Source organism: Oncorhynchus kisutch, linkage group LG24, assembly GCF_002021735.2.
Source record: "Oncorhynchus kisutch isolate 150728-3 linkage group LG24, Okis_V2, whole genome shotgun sequence".
Taxonomy (NCBI): Eukaryota; Metazoa; Chordata; class Actinopteri; order Salmoniformes; family Salmonidae; genus Oncorhynchus; species Oncorhynchus kisutch.
In genome coordinates, this window is record NC_034197.2 from 20,408,722 (window position 1) to 20,427,503 (window position 18,782).

General features: G+C 43.4%; 1 protein-coding gene across 4 annotated transcripts in view; it reads right to left on the reverse strand.

The window, feature by feature from the left end:
- LOC109869459 (E3 ubiquitin-protein ligase MIB2-like) overlaps positions 1-18,782 on the reverse strand; it is a 74,771-nt gene that overhangs the window by 26,096 nt on the left and 29,893 nt on the right. For 3 of the 4 annotated variants that reach the window (XM_031803575.1, XM_031803576.1, XM_020459634.2), the window contains exons 4-8: positions 8,312-8,418; positions 6,055-6,249; positions 3,999-4,141; positions 3,531-3,638; positions 2,732-2,836 (exon numbers count right to left, since the gene is read on the reverse strand). In XM_031803575.1, coding sequence (XP_031659435.1) covers positions 2,732-2,836; positions 3,531-3,638; positions 3,999-4,141; positions 6,055-6,249; positions 8,312-8,418 — 658 coding nt within the window. The remainder of the gene's footprint in view (positions 1-2,731; positions 2,837-3,530; positions 3,639-3,998; positions 4,142-6,054; positions 6,250-8,311; positions 8,419-18,782) is intronic. The other variant, XM_020459635.2, reaches the window with a different exon arrangement.

Sequence of the window (18,782 nt, forward strand, 5' to 3'; positions counted from 1 at the left end):
GATCTCAGCGATCACTGCCTCATTGCCTGTATCCGCTACGGAGCCGCAGTCAAACGACCACCCCTCATCACTGTCAAACGCTCCCTAAAACACAGTGAGCAGGCCTTTCTAATCGACCTGGCCCGGGTATCCTGGAAGGACATCGACCTCATCCCGTCAGTTGAGGATGCCTGGTCATTCTTTAAAAGTAACTTCCTCACCATTTTAGATAAGCATGCTCCGTTCAAAAAATGCAGAACTAAGAACAGATACAGCCCTTGGTTCACCCCAGACCTGACTGCCCTCGACCAGCACAAAAACATCCTGTGGCGGACTGCGATAGCATCGAATAGTCCCCGTGATATGCAACTGTTCAGGGAAGTCCGGAACCAATACACGCAGTCAGTCAGGAAAGCTAAGGCCAGCTTCTTCAGGCAGAAGTTTGCATCCTGTAGCTCCAACTCCAAAAAGTTCTGGGACACCGTGAAGTCCATGGAGAACAAGAGCACCTCCTCCCAGCTGCCCACTGCACTGAGGCTAGGTAACACGGTCACCACTGATAAATCCATGATTATCGAAAACTTCAATAAGCATTTCTCAACGGCTGGCCATGCCTTCCGCCTGGCTACTTCAACCTCGGCCAACAGCTCTGCCCCCCCCGCAGCTCCTCGCCCAAGCCTCTCCAGGTTCTCCTTTAACCAAATCCAGATAGCAGATGTTCTGAAAGAGCTGCAAAACCTGGACCCGTACAAATCAGCTGGGCTTGACAATCTGGACCCTCTATTTCTGAAACTATCTGCCACCATTGTCGCAACCCCTATTACCAGCCTGTTCAACCTCTCTTTCATATCGTCTGAGATCCCCAAGGATTGGAAAGCTGCCGCAGTCATCCCCCTCTTCAAAGGGGGAGACACCCTGGACCCAAACTGTTACAGACCTATATCCATCCTGCCCTGCCTATCTAAGGTCTTCGAAAGCCAAGTCAACAAACAGGTCACTGACCATCTCGAATCCCACCGCACCTTCTCCGCTGTGCAATCTGGTTTCCGAGCCGGTCACGGGTGCACCTCAGCCACACTCAAGGTACTCAACGATATCATAACCGCCATCGATAAAAGACAGTACTGTGCAGCCGTCTTCATCGACCTTGCCAAGGCTTTCGACTCTGTCAATCACCATATTCTTATCGGCAGACTCAGGAGCCTCGGTTTTTCGGATGACTGCCTTGCCTGGTTCACCAATTACTTTGCAGACAGAGTTCAGTGCGTCAAATCGGAGGGCATGCTGTCTGGTCCTTTGGCAGTCTCTATGGGGGTGCCACAGGGTTCAATTCTCGGGCCGACTCTTTTCTCTGTGTATATCAATGATGTTGCTCTTGCTGCGGGCGATTCCCTGATCCACCTCTACGCAGACGACACCATTCTATATACCTTCGGCCCGTCTTTGGACACTGTGCTATCTAACCTCCAAACAAGCTTCAATGCCATACAACACTCCTTCCGTGGCCTCCAACTGCTCTTAAACGCTAGTAAAACCAAATGCATGCTTTTCAACCGGTCGCTGCCTGCACCCGCATGCCCGACTAGCATCACCACCCTGGATGGTTCCGACCTAGAATATGTGGACGTCTATAAGTACCTAGGTGTCTGGCTAGACTGCAAACTCTCCTTCCAGACTCATATCAAACATCTCCAATCGAAAATCAAATCAAGAGTCAGCTTTCTATTCCGCAACAAAGCCTCCTTCACTCACACCGCCAAGCTTACCCTAGTAAAACTGACTATCCTACCGATCCTCGACTTCGGCGATGTCATCTACAAAATGGCTTCCAACACTCTACTCAGCAAACTGGATGCAGTCTATCACAGTGCCATCCGTTTCGTCACTAAAGCACCTTATACCACCCACCACTGCGACTTGTATGCTCTAGTCGGCTGGCCCTCGCTACATATTCGTCGCCAGACCCACTGGCTCCAGGTCATCTACAAGTCCATGCTAGGTAAAGCTCCGCCTTATCTCAGCTCACTGGTCACGATGGCAACACCCATCCGTAGCACGCGCTCCAGCAGGTGTATCTCACTGATCATCCCTAAAGCCAACACCTCATTTGGCCGCCTTTCGTTCCAGTACTCTGCTGCCTGTGACTGGAACGAATTGCAAAAATCGCTGAAGTTGGAGACTTTTATCTCCCTCACCAACTTCAAACATCAGCTATCTGAGCGGCTAACCGATCGCTGCAGCTGTACATAGTCTATTGGTAAATAGCCCACCCTTTCTCACCTACCTCATCCCCATACTGTTTTTATTTATTTACTTTTCTGCTCTTTTGCACACCAATATCTCTACCTGTACATGACCATCTGATCATTCATCACTCCAGTGTTAATCTGCAAAATTGTAATTATTTGCCTACCTCCTCATGCCTTTTGCACACATTGTATATAGACTCCCCCTTTGGTTTCTACTGTGTTATTGACTTGTTAATTGTTTACTCCATGTAACTCTTTGTTGTCTGCTCACACTGCTATGCTTTATCTTGGCCAGGTCGCAGTTGTAAATGAGAACTTGTTCTCAACTAGCCTACCTGGTTAAATAAAGGTGAAATAAAAAAATAAAATAAAAAATAAGAAAGAAAGCTCGAAGCCTCTCTGCCAATAACAGCTAGTTTTCAGTTTCCCTCTCCCCACTCAGTTAGGCTACCGGAAGTTAGCGTTAGCCTACAGATAGTTAGCCTCAGCCTATGTCAACGTACTGGTGTCATGCTGTCTGTCCATTCTCCGTGGCCAGCCTGAAGCCTCTTTACACAGTCTATGTCTTCCAGTACTCGCACCAACTCGCCCACACCAAACGTGTTGACCTACGGCAAGAAAGGGGAAGAAGACAGCAAATTGTTAGCGATGTGATGCTAATGCTAATCTGTCAGCATCCAGGACACCTACAGCACCCGATGTCAGAGGAAGGCCAAAAAGATCATCAAGGACATCAACCACCCGAGCCACGGCCTGTTCACCCCGCTGCCATCCAGAAGGTGAGATCAGTACAGGTGCATAAAAGCTGGGACTGACAGACTGAAAAACAGCTTCTATCTCAAGGCCATCAGACTGTTAAATAGCCATCACTAGCTGGCTACCACCCGGTTACTCAACCCTGCACCTTAGATATGGAATCACTGGCCACTTTAATAATGGAACACTAGTCACTTTAATAATGTTTACATACGGATTTACTAATTTCATATGTACATAATGTATTATATTATTGTATTTTAGTCAATGCCACTCCGACATTGCTCGTCCTAATATTTGTATACTTCTTAATTCATACTTTTACTTTTAGATTTGTGTCTATTGTTGTAAATTGTTAGATACTACTGCACTGTTGGAGCTAGAAACACAAGCATTTCGCTATACCCATTATAACATCTGCTAAATATGTGTATGTGACCAATACAATTTGATTTGATTAGCATCACATCGCTAGCTAATGCTAACCTACAGTATAAGACCATGCTGTGAGCCTGTATTCATTTCTCACTGGTAGAGCTAGAGTACCTTGGTCAGGGCACCTGGGTGGAAAGTCCAGCGGATGTTGTTGCTGTACTGGACTCTGACATCTCCCCGGTCAGTGATTCTGTGTACCGTCCCGATTTTGCAGATGTACTGTAAACACACAAATCAGATTTGATTTGCAGTTGCCGATTGTGGCAGGCCTTGGCATTGTCATTTCGTTGGCTCCATTGATTTGAAAGTAATACGTGCTTGTTGATTTTGTTCTATTGCACACCAGAGACCATTCACGCCGGCAACGTTACATAAACCTGGGTTCAAAGGTTCAAAATGGGGATACGGTACTCAGAATTTGAACCAGTACTTGCCTAACATAGCACATGCAGTGACAACATGGCATACACTTCAAAGTAGTTCTACGACTGGAGAAAGCTTGGAATGAGGTAAGACTCTTTTGATAAGATTATGTCAGAGAAATTCCACCAATTGACTTGGGGGAGTTTAGTTTAGTACCTCTGCCATTTTGGGGTTCCATCCTCCGTGGCCCTCTTGCATCTGTCTGAGGATGTCTACTTCCAGGAGACACTTCACCTTGTCCCCCTGGTTGAAGGTGTGGCCTTCTGCACTCTCCTGCCTCTGCAGTTCTGCGTGCTCACCTGTGTACACACAAACCATAGATAAAAACACACACACACACACGTGACAACATACTCTACTGCAGTGCTTTCATATTGATCTGTAAGATACATACACTTCCAGTCAAAGGTTTTAGAACACCTACTCATTCAAGTGTTTTTCTTTATTTTTAAAAACTATTTTCTACATTGTAGAATAACAGTAAAGACATCAAAACTATGAAATAACACACATGGAATCATGTAGTAACTAAAAAAAAGTGTTAAACAAATCAAAATATATTTTAGGTTCTTCAAATAGCTACTCTTTTCCTTGATGACAGCTTTGCACACTTTCGGCATTCTCTCAATCAGCTTCACCTGGAATGCTTTTCCAACAGTCTTGAAGGAGTTCCCACATATGCTGAGCACTTGTTGGCTGCTTTTCCTTCACTCTGCAGTGCGACTCATCCCAACCATCTCAATTTGGTTGAGGTCTGGATTGTGGAGGCCAGGTCATCTGATGCAGCACTCCATCACTCTCCTTCTTGGTAAAAATAGCCCTTACACAGCTTGGGGTTTTATTTATTTTTATTTTACCTTTATTTAACTAGGCAAGTCAGTTAAGAACAAATTCTTATTTTCAATGACGGCCTAGGAACAGTGGGTTAACTGCCTGTTCAGGGGCAGAACGACAGATTTGTACCTTGTCAGCTCGGGGATTTGAACTTGAAACCTTTCGGTTACTAGTCCAACACTCTAACCACTAGGCTACCCTGCCGCCCCGTTGTTGGGTCATTGTCCTGTTGAAAAACAAATGATAATTCCACTAAGCCAAAACCAGATGGGATGGCGTATCGCTGCAGAATGCTGTGGTAGCAATGCTGGTTAAGTGTGCCTTGAATTCTAAATAAATCACAGACAGTGTCACCAGCAAAGCACCCCCACACTATAACACCTCCTCCTCCATGCTTTACGGTGGGAACTACACATGAGGAGATCATCCGTTCACCCACAACGCATCTCACAAAGACATGGCGGTTGGAATCAAAAATCTTGTGTTTCTTGGCCAAAGCAAGTTTTTTTTCTCATTGGTGTCCTTTAGTAGTAGTTTCTTTACAGCATTTTGACTATGATTGCCTGATTCACCCAGTCTCCTCTGAACAGTTGATGTTGAGATGTGTCTGTTTCTTGAACTCTGATGCATTTATTTGGGCTCCAATTTCTGAGGCTGGTAACTCTAATGAACGTATCCTCTGCAGCAGAGGTAACTCTGGGTCTTCCATCCCTGTGGCGGTCCTGATGAGGGCCAGTTTCATCATAGCGCTTGATGATTTTTGCGACTGCACTTGAATAAATGTTCAAAGTTCTAGAAATGTTCCGTATTGACTGACCTTCATGTCTTAAAAGTAATGATGGACTGTCATTTCTCTTTGCTTATTTGAGCTGTTCTTGCCATAATATGGACTTGGTCTTTTACCAGATAGGGCTCTTCTGTATAACCCCCCTACCTTGTCACAACAGATCATCTGATTGTCTCCAACACATTAAGGAAAGACATTTTTAAAATGTACTTTTAAGAAGCCACACCTGTTAATTGAAATGCATTCCAGGTGACTACCTCATGAAGCTGGTTGAGAAAATGCAAAGAGTGTACAAAGCTGTCATCAAGGCAAAGGGTGGCTATTTAAAGAATCTCAATATATAAAATACATTTTGATTTGTTAACACTTTTTTGGTTACTACATGATTCCATATGTGTTATTTCACAGTTTTGATGTCTTCACTATTTTTCTACATGTATAGAATTTGTAAAAAACAAAGTAAAAACCCTTGAATGAGTAGGTGTTCTAAAACTTTTGATCGGTAGTGTATACAATTTGATGAATTACGAAAACAAGCATGCTTCCTTAACAACAGGCAGAAACTTAAAATCTATCCCCCTTGGTTCATACCAAGCTTTGGTAGGTGGTCTTTGTAGTAGAAGCCTCCCTGGATGTCCGACACGTATTTGAGGTCTACCTTGCCCTTGTGACCCAATCGGTAGACGTTGGTGGTGCCATTGGACCAGGTGACACTGGCCACACTGCGACCAGACTCTGTGTCCCAGCCACGGATGTCCACCACCTTTCCAACCTTACCCTCTCCTCCTGCACACGCACACACGGTGTAGGAGTATGAGAGAAGAGAAAAACTGAAGAGAGCAGGTAAAATAGGCTTATTGGGGGAAAATTATGAATAATGAGAAGATAGTTTGGATGAATATATCAAGCACAATGGAAACAATGATATTTTGTGTAGTTTGATTCTGTGCACAGGCAGGACATTACCCATTAAAAGACACAATAGGTATGTTCGTAAATGCATTTTGGATTGCCAGACTGCGATCAGAGTGCACTTTGGGTGTTTGTAAATTCAGAGCGTTGTCAGACTGTACGTTAGTAAATTCAGAGTGTTTCGCTCTCTGAGCATTCAAAGCGCACACTGGACACTCTGGCAGAGGAGTAGGGTTGATCCGAGCGTTTTGACCTCAACGGCAGTAAAGCACCCAAGCTAACTGGCTAAAGTTGGCTAGCTTGCTAGCTACTTCCAGACATAAATGAGAGAACACCTCACTCTGACCATTTTACTGGTCCTAGCAGAGCTGGTTAGGCTGTTTTTATGTTATCTAGAGCTTTGGTGACTGTAACTGTGCTGAAGGCAACAATATAGTTATATTTTTTGCTGACATTTACTGACACCGGTCATATTCAATGGGTGTTGCGCGTTCATAAATTAATCAGTTATTCTGCGCTCACTGACGAGAGTGCTCTGAAATCGGAGTAGATAGCCAGGGTGAATTTCACAAACACACCCAATGATAAAACAGGAGATGGTGTCCATCACTGTTTCACTTCCACATATTCAACCTTATTGCAGCACAAAGACCATACTCTGGTACAGGAATCTTGTCAATTATAGACTTGGCTAATTCAACATCACATACTGAAAGTAAGAAACAGCAAGTAGGATCATGACTCCAATCTGTGCTCTGGATGCTGAAAAGTTTTCAAAGAGAAATCTAAATGGATCATCTAAACAAGGTTTCTCCAATCATCCCTTTGACTGTGGTTAGAAGTGAGAGATCAAACAAAGAAGAACACAAAACAAAGCACACTTAGAGGCTGTGGCTAGCACCCTTCACATTCTCAACTACTGTACCGGACTCAAGATACAATACATTGATTTACAACCACGACGATCAGCATCTACTTTATTACATAATGACTTGCTTCAAGGTCAAATGCCATCAAATACTACATTCAGTTTCCACCACAAACATAGAGAACCTGACATTGTATAGCCTAGTTTATGCAGGTTAACAGTTACATCAAGGATTACACAGCCTGCCAGGTAACCTCAGTTCAGGACAGGACTCAGGTAAGGGACAGCCTCTCTTCTAAGCATAGCCAGAATGTCCCTATGCACTTACCGCATGCTGCTTAAAGACTGATGATGACTGACTTAGACCCCAGGGGTTCACTTTCGAAGACACCATAGGACATTTAGACTCATTGGCCAGTGCTTTAACACAGAGAGGACCCAATGCCATTCCCAGTTCTGACCCCACATGAGGTAATACAAAGAGCTAATGACAGATTTCTCCAGCCCTAGAGGCAATGATATTGAAGGGTTTTGAAATTGAAATGAAATCTGTGGAAATTCAAACTTTCCTGCAAAGAGTTAATTTAGTACTTGTATGGAAAATCTGTTTCTTTCATAATAATTTGCCATTGAGAGACAAATTCTCTTGACTCTTGATTCGAAATGTTATGCGAACCCACAGAAACCCAACAGCACAGTAGCCATGTCCCAAAATTAACTTAACCACAAAGACAATTTTTTCCTCCCCGGAGTTGCAGCACGTTCTATAATTAGAATTCATGTGACTTCTTGGTATATTCCACTACACTAGAGGGGAAACGGTACGAAAGGAAAAATAAACCTGATCGTTAAGAAATATCTGTTAAACAGACTCAATGAGATACTTTTGGGTTGGGAAAGAATCTTGAAGCACAAAGACACCAGTTCAAACTGTCACTTTGCAGGGTAATTAGAGAACATTAGAGTATAATGGAATGAGGTTAAGAGGTCATGGTGAAACAGTTGAAACAACAATAACATTGCCAGGCCCTGGTCGGTATGGATGGATTGCTCCGCTCACTCCCTCACCGTCTTGGTTTCCCCAGTCCCAGTCAGGTCCGCGTACCACTTTCACCCCTTGAAAGACTCCTTTGAGGATGATCCGTGGGAGATTCTGCCTCGGGGCCAAGCACACTCTGTGAAAGGCAAAAAGTACAAACCACATTCTCAATGACATTCTCACTATGGCAAGAAGATAGCATTATGACTTGTGATACAACATCATGGAGTGTATCCAGAATGTTCTGTCCAAATGACATTGTGCAGTTTCAGAAACATAACCACTGACTGACAGAAGCTTGTTCGAAATGCTTCTCTAATCGGCCACCAGAAAAACCCAAGCTAAAACCCTTTAAAACGTATAGCTATCTCGAATAAGTAATCCAACCGTCTGGCCTACATCATAGTCCAACTAAGTGGCACAAGCAAACAGCCCAGATGTAACAGCTCTCTGGCTTAGAGACACGCTATGTCACAGACACTAGCCTGAAAGTCAGAGAGGGTTATAAGATACAATGTTGGGGCTATGTTACTGAGACACACTCAGAAGACACTTGAATCAGTAAGGGTAGTGGGGAGACAAAGGGGAGTCTATTCTGTGGTGGATGCTTGCCAAGGGGAGATGACATACATGTGCTCGATTGCTCATCCAAATTAAGGAGAGGTCTTTGTTTTTGATGGGTCGTTCAGCATAGCTGAGGGCTGAGAGGCGTCCTAAACTGAAAAAACATGCTGCAAAACCCTTAAATTACTCAACAGGGGACTTCAATGTCATCACAACCACAAGACTGAGCAGAATATGGCTGCCAAAAACCCAGACCTGTTTGACAGGTTCAAGCAGGCAGTTATATCAAATTCATCAGAAATTAGAAGGGGGAAGGGGTCTAGGAGGAGCCGTACCTTATGGTAAAGATTTGGTCAGATCTCAAAGGGGCAAATTAACTGCCTATTCCCATTATTTCTCCACGAGGTCAGCATTGAGTTTCATTCTGCCATGCAGCTTGGGGAAAGACTTGAAACTTGACTTGAATCTCTCTCAATCCACTATAATCAAAGTAAAACAATCCTCCCGTGGGTGGTCTTCCTCTGGGATGAAGAGAGGCTTTGCTACACCTACGCGTCACTCTCCCTTCGGCTGCGAGTGGTGTCCATCAACGCAAACGTGGGGGAAAAAACGAAGCTAGCCCTGGTTATCTTCTGAACTAATCAGCTCAGATTGTGAGGCACGTTGGCCTTAGAAGAAGAAGCCGGTGGCACCTTTGCTTCTTGGAGGCTTACTGTAGACTGACAGTAAATCCTGGTGTGGGCTGTGTGGCCACGGACAATGGGGAGGTGAGGTGGCATGTGTCTAAAATCAGAGATTTGAGAACTAATCCCTAGACAGCAGCGCAATCAGGAAGCACAATGTCAGACAGCACAGCTAAGAGAGTGCGTGTTACAAAAATACATCCGCGTCACCACGGAGATATTTTTATTTTTTATTTTTATTTCAACTTTATTTAACCAGGTAGGCTAGTTGAGAACAAGTTCTCATTTACAACTGCGACCTGGCCAAGATAAAGCATAGCAGTGTGAGCATACAACAAAGAGTTACACATGGAGTAAACAATTAACAAGTCAATAACACAGTAGAAAACAAAGGGGGGGTCTATATACAATGTGTGCAAAAGGCATGAGGAGGTAGGCAAATAATTACAATTTTGCAGATTAACACTGGAGTGATAAAAGATCAGATGGTCATGTACAGGTAGAGATATTGGTGTGCAGAAGAGCAGAAAAGTAAATAAATAAAAACAGTATGGGGATGAGGTAGGTGAAAAGGGTGGGCTATTTACCAATAGACTATGTACAGCTGCAGCGATCGGTTAGCTGCTCAGATAGCTGATGTTTGAAGTTGGTGAGGGAGATAAAAGTCTCCAACTTCAGCGATTTTTGCAATTCGTTCCAGTCACAGGCAGCAGAGTACTGGAACGAAAGGCGGCCAAATGAGGTGTTGGCTTTAGGGATGATCAGTGAGATACACCTGCTGGAGCACGTGCTACGGATGGTTGTTGCCATCGTGACCAGTGAGCTGAGATAAGGCGGAGCTTTACCTAGCATAGACTTGTAGATGACCTGGAGCCAGTGGGTCTGGCGACGAATATGTAGCGAGGGCCAGCCGACTAGAGCATACAAGTCGCAGTGGTGGGTGGTATAAGGTGCTTTAGTGACAAAACGGATGGCACTGTGATAGACTGCATCCAGTTTGCTGAGTAGAGTGTTGGAAGCCATTTTGTAGATGACATCGCCGAAGTCGAGGATCGGTAGGATAGTCAGTTTTACTAGAGTAAGCTTGGCGGCTTGAGTGAAGGAGGCTTTGTTGCGGAATAGAAAGCCGACTCTTGATTTGATTTTCGATTGGAGATGTTTGATATGAGTCTGGAAGGAGAGTTTGCAGTCTAGCCAGACACCTAGGTACTTATAGACGTCCACATATTCTAGGTCGGAACCATCCAGGGTGGTGATGCTAGTCGGGCATGCAGGTGCAGGCAGCGACCGGTTGAAAAGCATGCATTTGGTTTTACTAGCGTTTAAGAGCAGTTGGAGGCCACGGAAGGAGTGTTGTATGGCATTGAAGCTTGTTTGGAGGTTAGATAGCACAGTGTCCAAAGACGGGCCGAAAGTATATAGAATGGTGTCGTCTGCGTAGAGGTGGATCAGGGAATCGCCCGCAGCAAGAGCAACATCATTGATATAGACAGAGAAAAGAGTCGGCCCGAGAATTGAACCCTGTGGCACCCCCATAGAGACTGCCAGAGGACCGGACAGCATGCCCTCCGATTTGACGCACTGAACTCTGTCTGCAAAGTAATTGGTGAACCAGGCAAGGCAGTCATCAGAAAAACCGAGGCTACTGAGTCTGCCGATAAGAATATGGTGATTGACAGAGTCGAAAGCCTTGGCAAGGTCGATGAAGACGGCTGCACAGTACTGTCTTTTATCGATAGCGGTTATGATGTCGTTTAGTACCTTGAGTGTGGCTGAGGTGCACCCATGACCGGCTCGGAAACCAGATTGCACAGCGGAGAAGGTACGGTGGGATTCGAGATGGTCAGTGACCTGTTTGTTGACTTGGCTTTCGAAGACCTTAGATAGGCAGGGCAGGATGGATATAGGTCTGTAACAGTTTGGGTCCAGGGTGTCTCCCCCTTTGAAGAGGGGGATGACTGCGGCAGCTTTCCAATCCTTGGGGATCTCAGACGAGATGAAAGAGAGGTTGAACAGGCTGGTAATAGGGGTTGCGACAATGGTGGCAGATAGTTTCAGAAATAGAGGGTCCAGATTGTCAAGCCCAGCTGATTTGTACGGGTCCAGGTTTTGCAGCTCTTTCAGAACATCTGCTATCTGGATTTGGGTAAAGGAGAACCTGGAGAGGCTTGGGCGAGGAGCTGCGGGGGGGGGCGGAGCTGTTGGCCGAGGTTGAAGTAGCCAGGCGGAAGGCATGGCCAGCCGTTGAGAAATGCTTATTGAAGTTTTCGATAATCATGGATTTATCAGTGGTGACCGTGTTACCTAGCCTCAGTGCAGTGGGCAGCTGGGAGGAGGTGCTCTTGTTCTCCATGGACTTCACAGTGTCCCAGAACTTTTTGGAGTTGGAGCTACAGGATGCAAACTTCTGCCTGAAGAAGCTGGCCTTAGCTTTCCTGACTGACTGCGTGTATTGGTTCCGGACTTCCCTAACATATGGCCCTTATTAAGCTTTCTGTGCCAAATGGTCCTGTGAGCATACAAGTGTACATATATACAGTTGAAGTCTGAAGTTTACATACACTTAGGTTGGAGTCATTAAAACTCGTTTTTCAACCACTCCACAAATTTCTTGTTAACAAACTATAGTTTTGGCAATCTACTTTGTGCATGATACAAGTCATTTTTCTAACAATTGTTTACAGACAGATTATTTCACTTATATTCACTGTATCACAATTCCAGTGGGTCAGAAGTTTACATACACTAAGTTGACTATGCCTTTAAACAGCTTGGAAAATTCCAGAAAATGATCGCTTTAGACACTTCTGATAGGCTAATTGACATAATTTGAGTCAATTGGAGGTGTACCTGTGGATGTATTTCAAGGTCTACCTTCAAACTCAGTGTCTCTTTGCTTGACATCATGGGAAAATCAAAAGAAATCAGCAAAGACCTCAGAAAAACAATGGCAGACCTCCACAAGTAATAGGAGTGGAGCTAGGCACTGCAGGGCCTGGATTCACCTCTACATCGCCAGAGGAACATAGGAAGAGTAGAATAAGGGTGCGGCTAAAAGCAATAAGAATTGGTCGTCTAGAACGTCTGGAACAGAGAGTAAAAGGAGGTTTCTGGGGGTGATAAAATAGCATCAAGGTATAATGTACAGACAAAGGTATGGTAGGATGTGAATACAGTGGAGGTAAACCTAGGTATTGAGTGATGAGAGAGATATTTTCTCTAGAAACATCATTGAAACCAGGAGATGTCATTGCATGTGTGGGTGGTGGAACTAATAGGTTGGATAAGTTATAGTGAGCAGGACTAGAGGCTCTACAGTGAAATAAGCCAATAAACACTAACCAGAACAGCAATGGACAAGACATATTGACATTAAGGAGAGGCATGCTTAGTCGAGTGATCAAAAGGGTCCAGTGAGTGGAGAGGTTGGTTGGGGGTCACGGCGATTTAGACAGCTAGCCAGGCCATCGGTAGCAAGCTAGCATAGGATGGAGGTCTGTTGTTAGCCACCTCTTGCGTTCCGTCAGTAGATTAGTGTGGTTCCATGTGGTAGAGGGGATTAATCCAAATCACACAACAAAAATAAAAACAATAGATATAGTTATGTTATATATAACATAATAATAATAAAAATAAATAAATTGGTACCACGTTCATCTGTACAAACAATAGTACGCAAGTATAAACAACATGGGACCACGTAGCTGTCATACAGCTCAGGAAGAAGACGCGTTCTGTCTCCTAGAGATGAACGTACTTTGGTGCAAAAAGTGCAAATCAATTCCAGAACAACAGCAAAGGACCTTGTGAAGATGCTGGAGGAAACAAGTACAAAAGTATCTATATCCACAGTAAAACGAGTCCTATATCGGCATAACCTGAATGGCCGCTCAGCAAGGAAGAAGCCACTGCTCCAAAACCGCCATAAAAATGCCAGACTACAGTTTGCACCCCCACATGGGGACAAAGATCGTACTTTCTGGACAAATGTCCTCTGGTCTGATGAAACAAAAATATAACTATTTGGCCATGGAGGAAGAAGGGGGAGGCTTGCAAGTCGAAGAACACCATCCCAACCGTGAAGCACAGGGGTGGCAGCATCATGTTGTGGGGGGCTTTGCTGCAGGAGGGACTGGTGGATATATTGAAGCAACATCTCAAGACATCAGTCAGGAAGTTAAAGCTTGGTTGCAAATGGGTCTTCCAAATGGACAATGACCCCAAGCATACTTCCAAAGTTGTGGCAAAATGGCTTAAGGACTACAAAGTCAAGGTATTGGAGTAAATCACTCTATTATTCTGACGTTTCACATTCTTAAAATAAAGTGGTGATCCTAACTGACCTAAGACAGGGAATGTTTACTAGGATTAAATCTCAGGAATTGTGAAACACTGAGTTTAAATGTATTTGGCTAAACTGTATGTAAACTTCTGACTTCAACTGTAGGCCTTTGCTGTAGACACTGTGTTTACGGTGTACGGCCACAGGCGGTGAAAGGGTTCGTACGCAACATGATTTTCTGAGAATTCCATGTAAAGATGATGATGCGGTGGGGATAAGACCTGAATAAAACATTGCTGGTTTATACAACAGGATTTCCTGACTTGGTAGATTAGGGTGGAGGTTGGTAATGGGCTGCTTTCAACAATAGATTTTAGCCAGATTAAAAACACCACTTTAAGGAATTTATGGGTCGAGATACCATTGGACAAAATATGTAAAGGGTGGGGGCAGAACTATCCAAAACAGATCTAGTAGAGAGTAAATATAATGATGCATGAATGGTACAGATGGCATTAGTGAAGACAGCAACTGTTTTGACATATTACTGTTGTTGGTGTTGTCGCTGTTAAACACTTATACTTTGAGAGAGCGAGCAGCTCTTTAAAAGGACCTGGACGTCTCATCCTGCCTGACCAATGGTCTCTCTGAGATAGGGGATGTGAGATAGAGACTGAGAGAGGATGTGGTGAGCTGAAACATGACCAGTAGGAGGTGAGAGGTGCTGAATTGCCAGATATGCAGGATAAGGATTAAACTGAGCCTACTTGACAGGGCCTCTGCGTGTGTGTGTGTGTGTGAGAGACGATTAGCCAACCGCGAAGTTGTTGTTGCGTTTCCACCCCCCCCTCAGTAAACATATGGACACCCATATGCTGCACAGGGCACCGTCAACACACCATAACCTACACACACACGTCAAGGCGATACACACCACTTACCATGAACAACGGTGACCAAACGTCATTGTGAACACTTGGTTATTATTCACACGCACGTGACAAAACACTCTACAAAACACATGTGACTAAATTATTAGAGAGGATCCAGATGACCCAGCCTCTATCCAGATGATCACAGACACACACATGGTAATGAACATCCTGTATTAAGGAAAATCACAGCACATCCACTGGCACCTCACTTCCCCAAATCTGTATTCACACTCAGCCACTATTAATGACATAACACACTTCAATGAGGAGGAAGGTGAGACTTGTGAGGGAAAAAACATGTATTTGCAGGATCTATTAGATGTACCTATATAATTATCTGTAGCTTCAAAATAGGAGCTTAGTATTGGAGCTTAGTGATCTTAAAGAGCTTTCTGCTTAAAGGAATAAAGAAGGTATATTGCTGTGCACATATGGAGGGTTGAAACTACAAGATAGTTTCACCACTTCCCCCGCCTCAGGGATGGTTCCTCTCTTCCACGTTCACTCACCGCAGCTGGTCTGGGCGTGTAGTTAAGGACATGGGATAGAGATAAACTTGAGGAACAGAATAGACCTGTATTGTTTCCAATCATCTTTGTTTCTGAGTAACTTGGTCACAAGGCATAAGACAAAGAAGAAACCACAGTAGCTTGTGATGCCCCGATCTGCTGGGGAGGGGTGGAACCAACCATGACTAAGCAGTTTTGGGGTTTCTATATAAACCTCTTGCGTTTTCTGTATTATTGGGCTCTCACTGATCACCTACGGGTGGTCGTTGACCACTATTGCAATAATAAATCGGTATTAAAGGTTGATTGTTTGAAGAAATTGAATTATTAGAATTGCTTGATTAGAATTTACATGACTTTCTGCTAACATGCTAATCCCATTAATAAGTGGGTTAATTACAATACAGCAAAACTCTGGCACTGCAGGTCCTGTACTACTCAATAAGAACCCCCTGACCCCATGGCGGTGTGTGCCTAACAGTGGCTCTCTCTCTGCTTTAAGCCCTCAGCTGAGCCACCTGCTCGGCTACTCTCTCCGTCGCTGACATTAAATGAATCCCATTAGTTGTGCTGCTGAGCCCAGATCCAATCCCTCCATCACAAATGATCAGCAAAATAAAGCAGGGCCTCTCTCATCATGGAAGCCAGCCAACTTCTCAGCTCCCCCAATATCAATTTGGGACAGATTGAATGCCTGCATTTTCTTAAGACGGACCAGGTCTTAGCGCTTTGGATGACATCACTGAGGACTCATTCACTCACTCACTCCAGAAGGTATTCATACCCCTTGACTTATTCCATATTTTAATGTTTTTCAGCCTGAATTCAAAATGGATTCTACCTACATGTACATATTACCTCGACAACAATGCACCCGCACATTGACTCTGTATGGGTACCAACCGTATATAGCCCAGCTATTGTTATTTACTGCTGCTCTTTAATTATTTGTTATTCTTATCTCTTACTTTTTTTGTGTATATTCTTAAAACTGTATTGTTGTTTAAGGGCTTGTAGATAAGCATTTCACTGTAAGGTCTACACCTGTTGTATTCAGCATTTCACTGTAAGGTCTACACCTGTTGTATTCAGCATTTCACTGTAAGGTCTACACCTGTTGTATTCAGCATTTCACTGTAAGGTCTACACCTGTTGTATTCAGCATTTCACTGTAAGGTCTACACCTGTTGTATTCAGCATTTCACTGTAAGGTCTACACCTGTTGTATTCAGCATTTCACTGTAAGGTCTACACCTGTTGTATTCAGCATTTCACTGTAAGGTCTACACCTGTTGTATTCAGCATTTCACTGTAAGGTCTACACCTGTTGTATTCAGCATTTCACTGTAAGGTCTACACCTGTTGTATTCGGCGCATGTGACAAATACAATTGGACTTTACATGATTAAATACTCCATAATGAAAAAGGGAAAACTTGTTTTTTGAAATTTATTGAAAATTAAATACAGAAATATCTAATTTACCTAAGTATTCACACCCTTGAGTCAATACTTTGTAGAATCTCCTTTGGCAGCGATTATAGCTGTGAGTCTTTCTGGTTAAATCTCTAAGAGCTTTCCACACCTGGATTGCACAACATTTGCCCATTTATCTTTTCAAAATTCTTCAAGCTCTGTCAAATTGGTTGTTGATCAGACAACCATTTTCAGTTCTTGCTATAGATGTTCAAGTAGATTTAAGTCAAAACTGTTAGGCCACTCAGGAACATTCACTGTATACTCACTGGTCTTTGTGGTTGAATCAGTGTTTGAAATTCACTGCTCGACTGAGGGACCTTACAGATAATTGTATGTGTGGGGTACAGAGATGAGGTAGTCATTCAAAAATCATGTTAAAAATTCATGTTAAACACTTATTGCACACATAGTGAGTCCATGCAGCTTATTATGTGACTTGTTAAGCATACTTTTACTCCTGAACTTATTTAGCCTTGCCATAACAAAGAGGTTGAATACTTACTGACTCAAGACATTTCAGCTTTTAATTAATTTGTAAAAACAATTTAAAACATAATTTCACTTTGACATTATGGGGTATTATGTGTAGGCCAGTGACAAAAAAACCTCAATTTAATCCATTTTAAATTCAGGCTGTAACACAACCAAATGTGGAAAAGGTCAAGGGTGTGAATACTTTCTGAAGGCTCGGTATAGAGGGGCTCTGTTGTGTTTTGCCCCATGCACAACAAGCATGAAGAAGAACGAGGGTTTGCGGGTGTGACTTTCATATGATGTTTTTCCCCTTTGCTTTAGAGGCTGGGTCTTGGAGCAGCAACAGTCAATGTTCTGTTGAATTTATCTTCACTGTGTAATGAATGACATCAAAACTACATCTAAACCCGAATTGTGATCAAATGGTTGGATATAAACATTGACTAATTTATTCACCATTTCCCTACTTTGATCTACTCCTGTATCTCCTAGAATAAGGCTGTAGCGTAACAAAATGTGGAAAAAGTGAAGGGGTCTGAATACTTTCTGAATGCACTGCATTACAAACTTGCACAATTTACAATATGTTACGAATTTGCAAAACGTATGATATGTTACGAATTCCAATTTTTTGTGGCTAACGTTAGCAACCTATCCACATAGCTAACGTTAACCACAACTAGCTGGCTAACGTTAGCTAGGGGTTAGGGGTTAGGTTAAAGGGTTAAAGTTAGGGGAAGGGTTAGCTAAAATTGTTGCTATACGTTCGCGTTACACAGACCAACCACCCTCCTTTTGTTTTTGCCTTAATTAACCGTCTGTCTTTTATAACCATACCAAACGTGACATATCAAACTAACTTGAGTGTCCCAGATTTACTATGAGACCAAGCTGATCAAAAAAACTGTTGGATTCATAATGAAACCTTATACGCATACGCTTATTGCAACGGACGAGTGCAATGTTTTATAATCTTGTACGGTAAAGATGGAATGTTGTGTGTGTAAGTATGTCTAAAACGCTAATGGCATGATCTAATGTAGTATGGATGAGTTTTGGTATGACGAGCTGTAGAAATAGAAATGACTGGCTATATTTCGTGCACATGGCATATTTGGTCAAAGGAGAACTGAAAGGAGAACCAAGCCTCCTGCTTGACACCAATCTAGCGAATTCAAAACAACCCCAATGGGATTCATAGTTCAAATAAACTAATTACGATTCAGTGGGTTTCTCTAAAGCCGTCTGCTCTACCACATGAGCTGTGTGACTACAAAATTAGGCTAAGTAGCGAGGCCTAAACAGAACTGAGAAAGACCATCAATGGCTCTTTGTATCATCCATTTCTCCTCATCTCAGTTACCAAGAAGTAAAACTGTCCACGTGAGATTAGTTTCTCCAAATCCTCAGTGGTAATGGCGGGAAAACATTAGTAGATTCATCTTAATGAATGTTCTGTCGGGATGAGGGTTGCGTAAGAGCCTGTCTGTTCACTCAGTGGTTTTCCTCATCACGTCTTCCCTCCATTCATCACGTTACTTACTGTATGTCCTCTCTAGCCAAGGCCAGAGATGT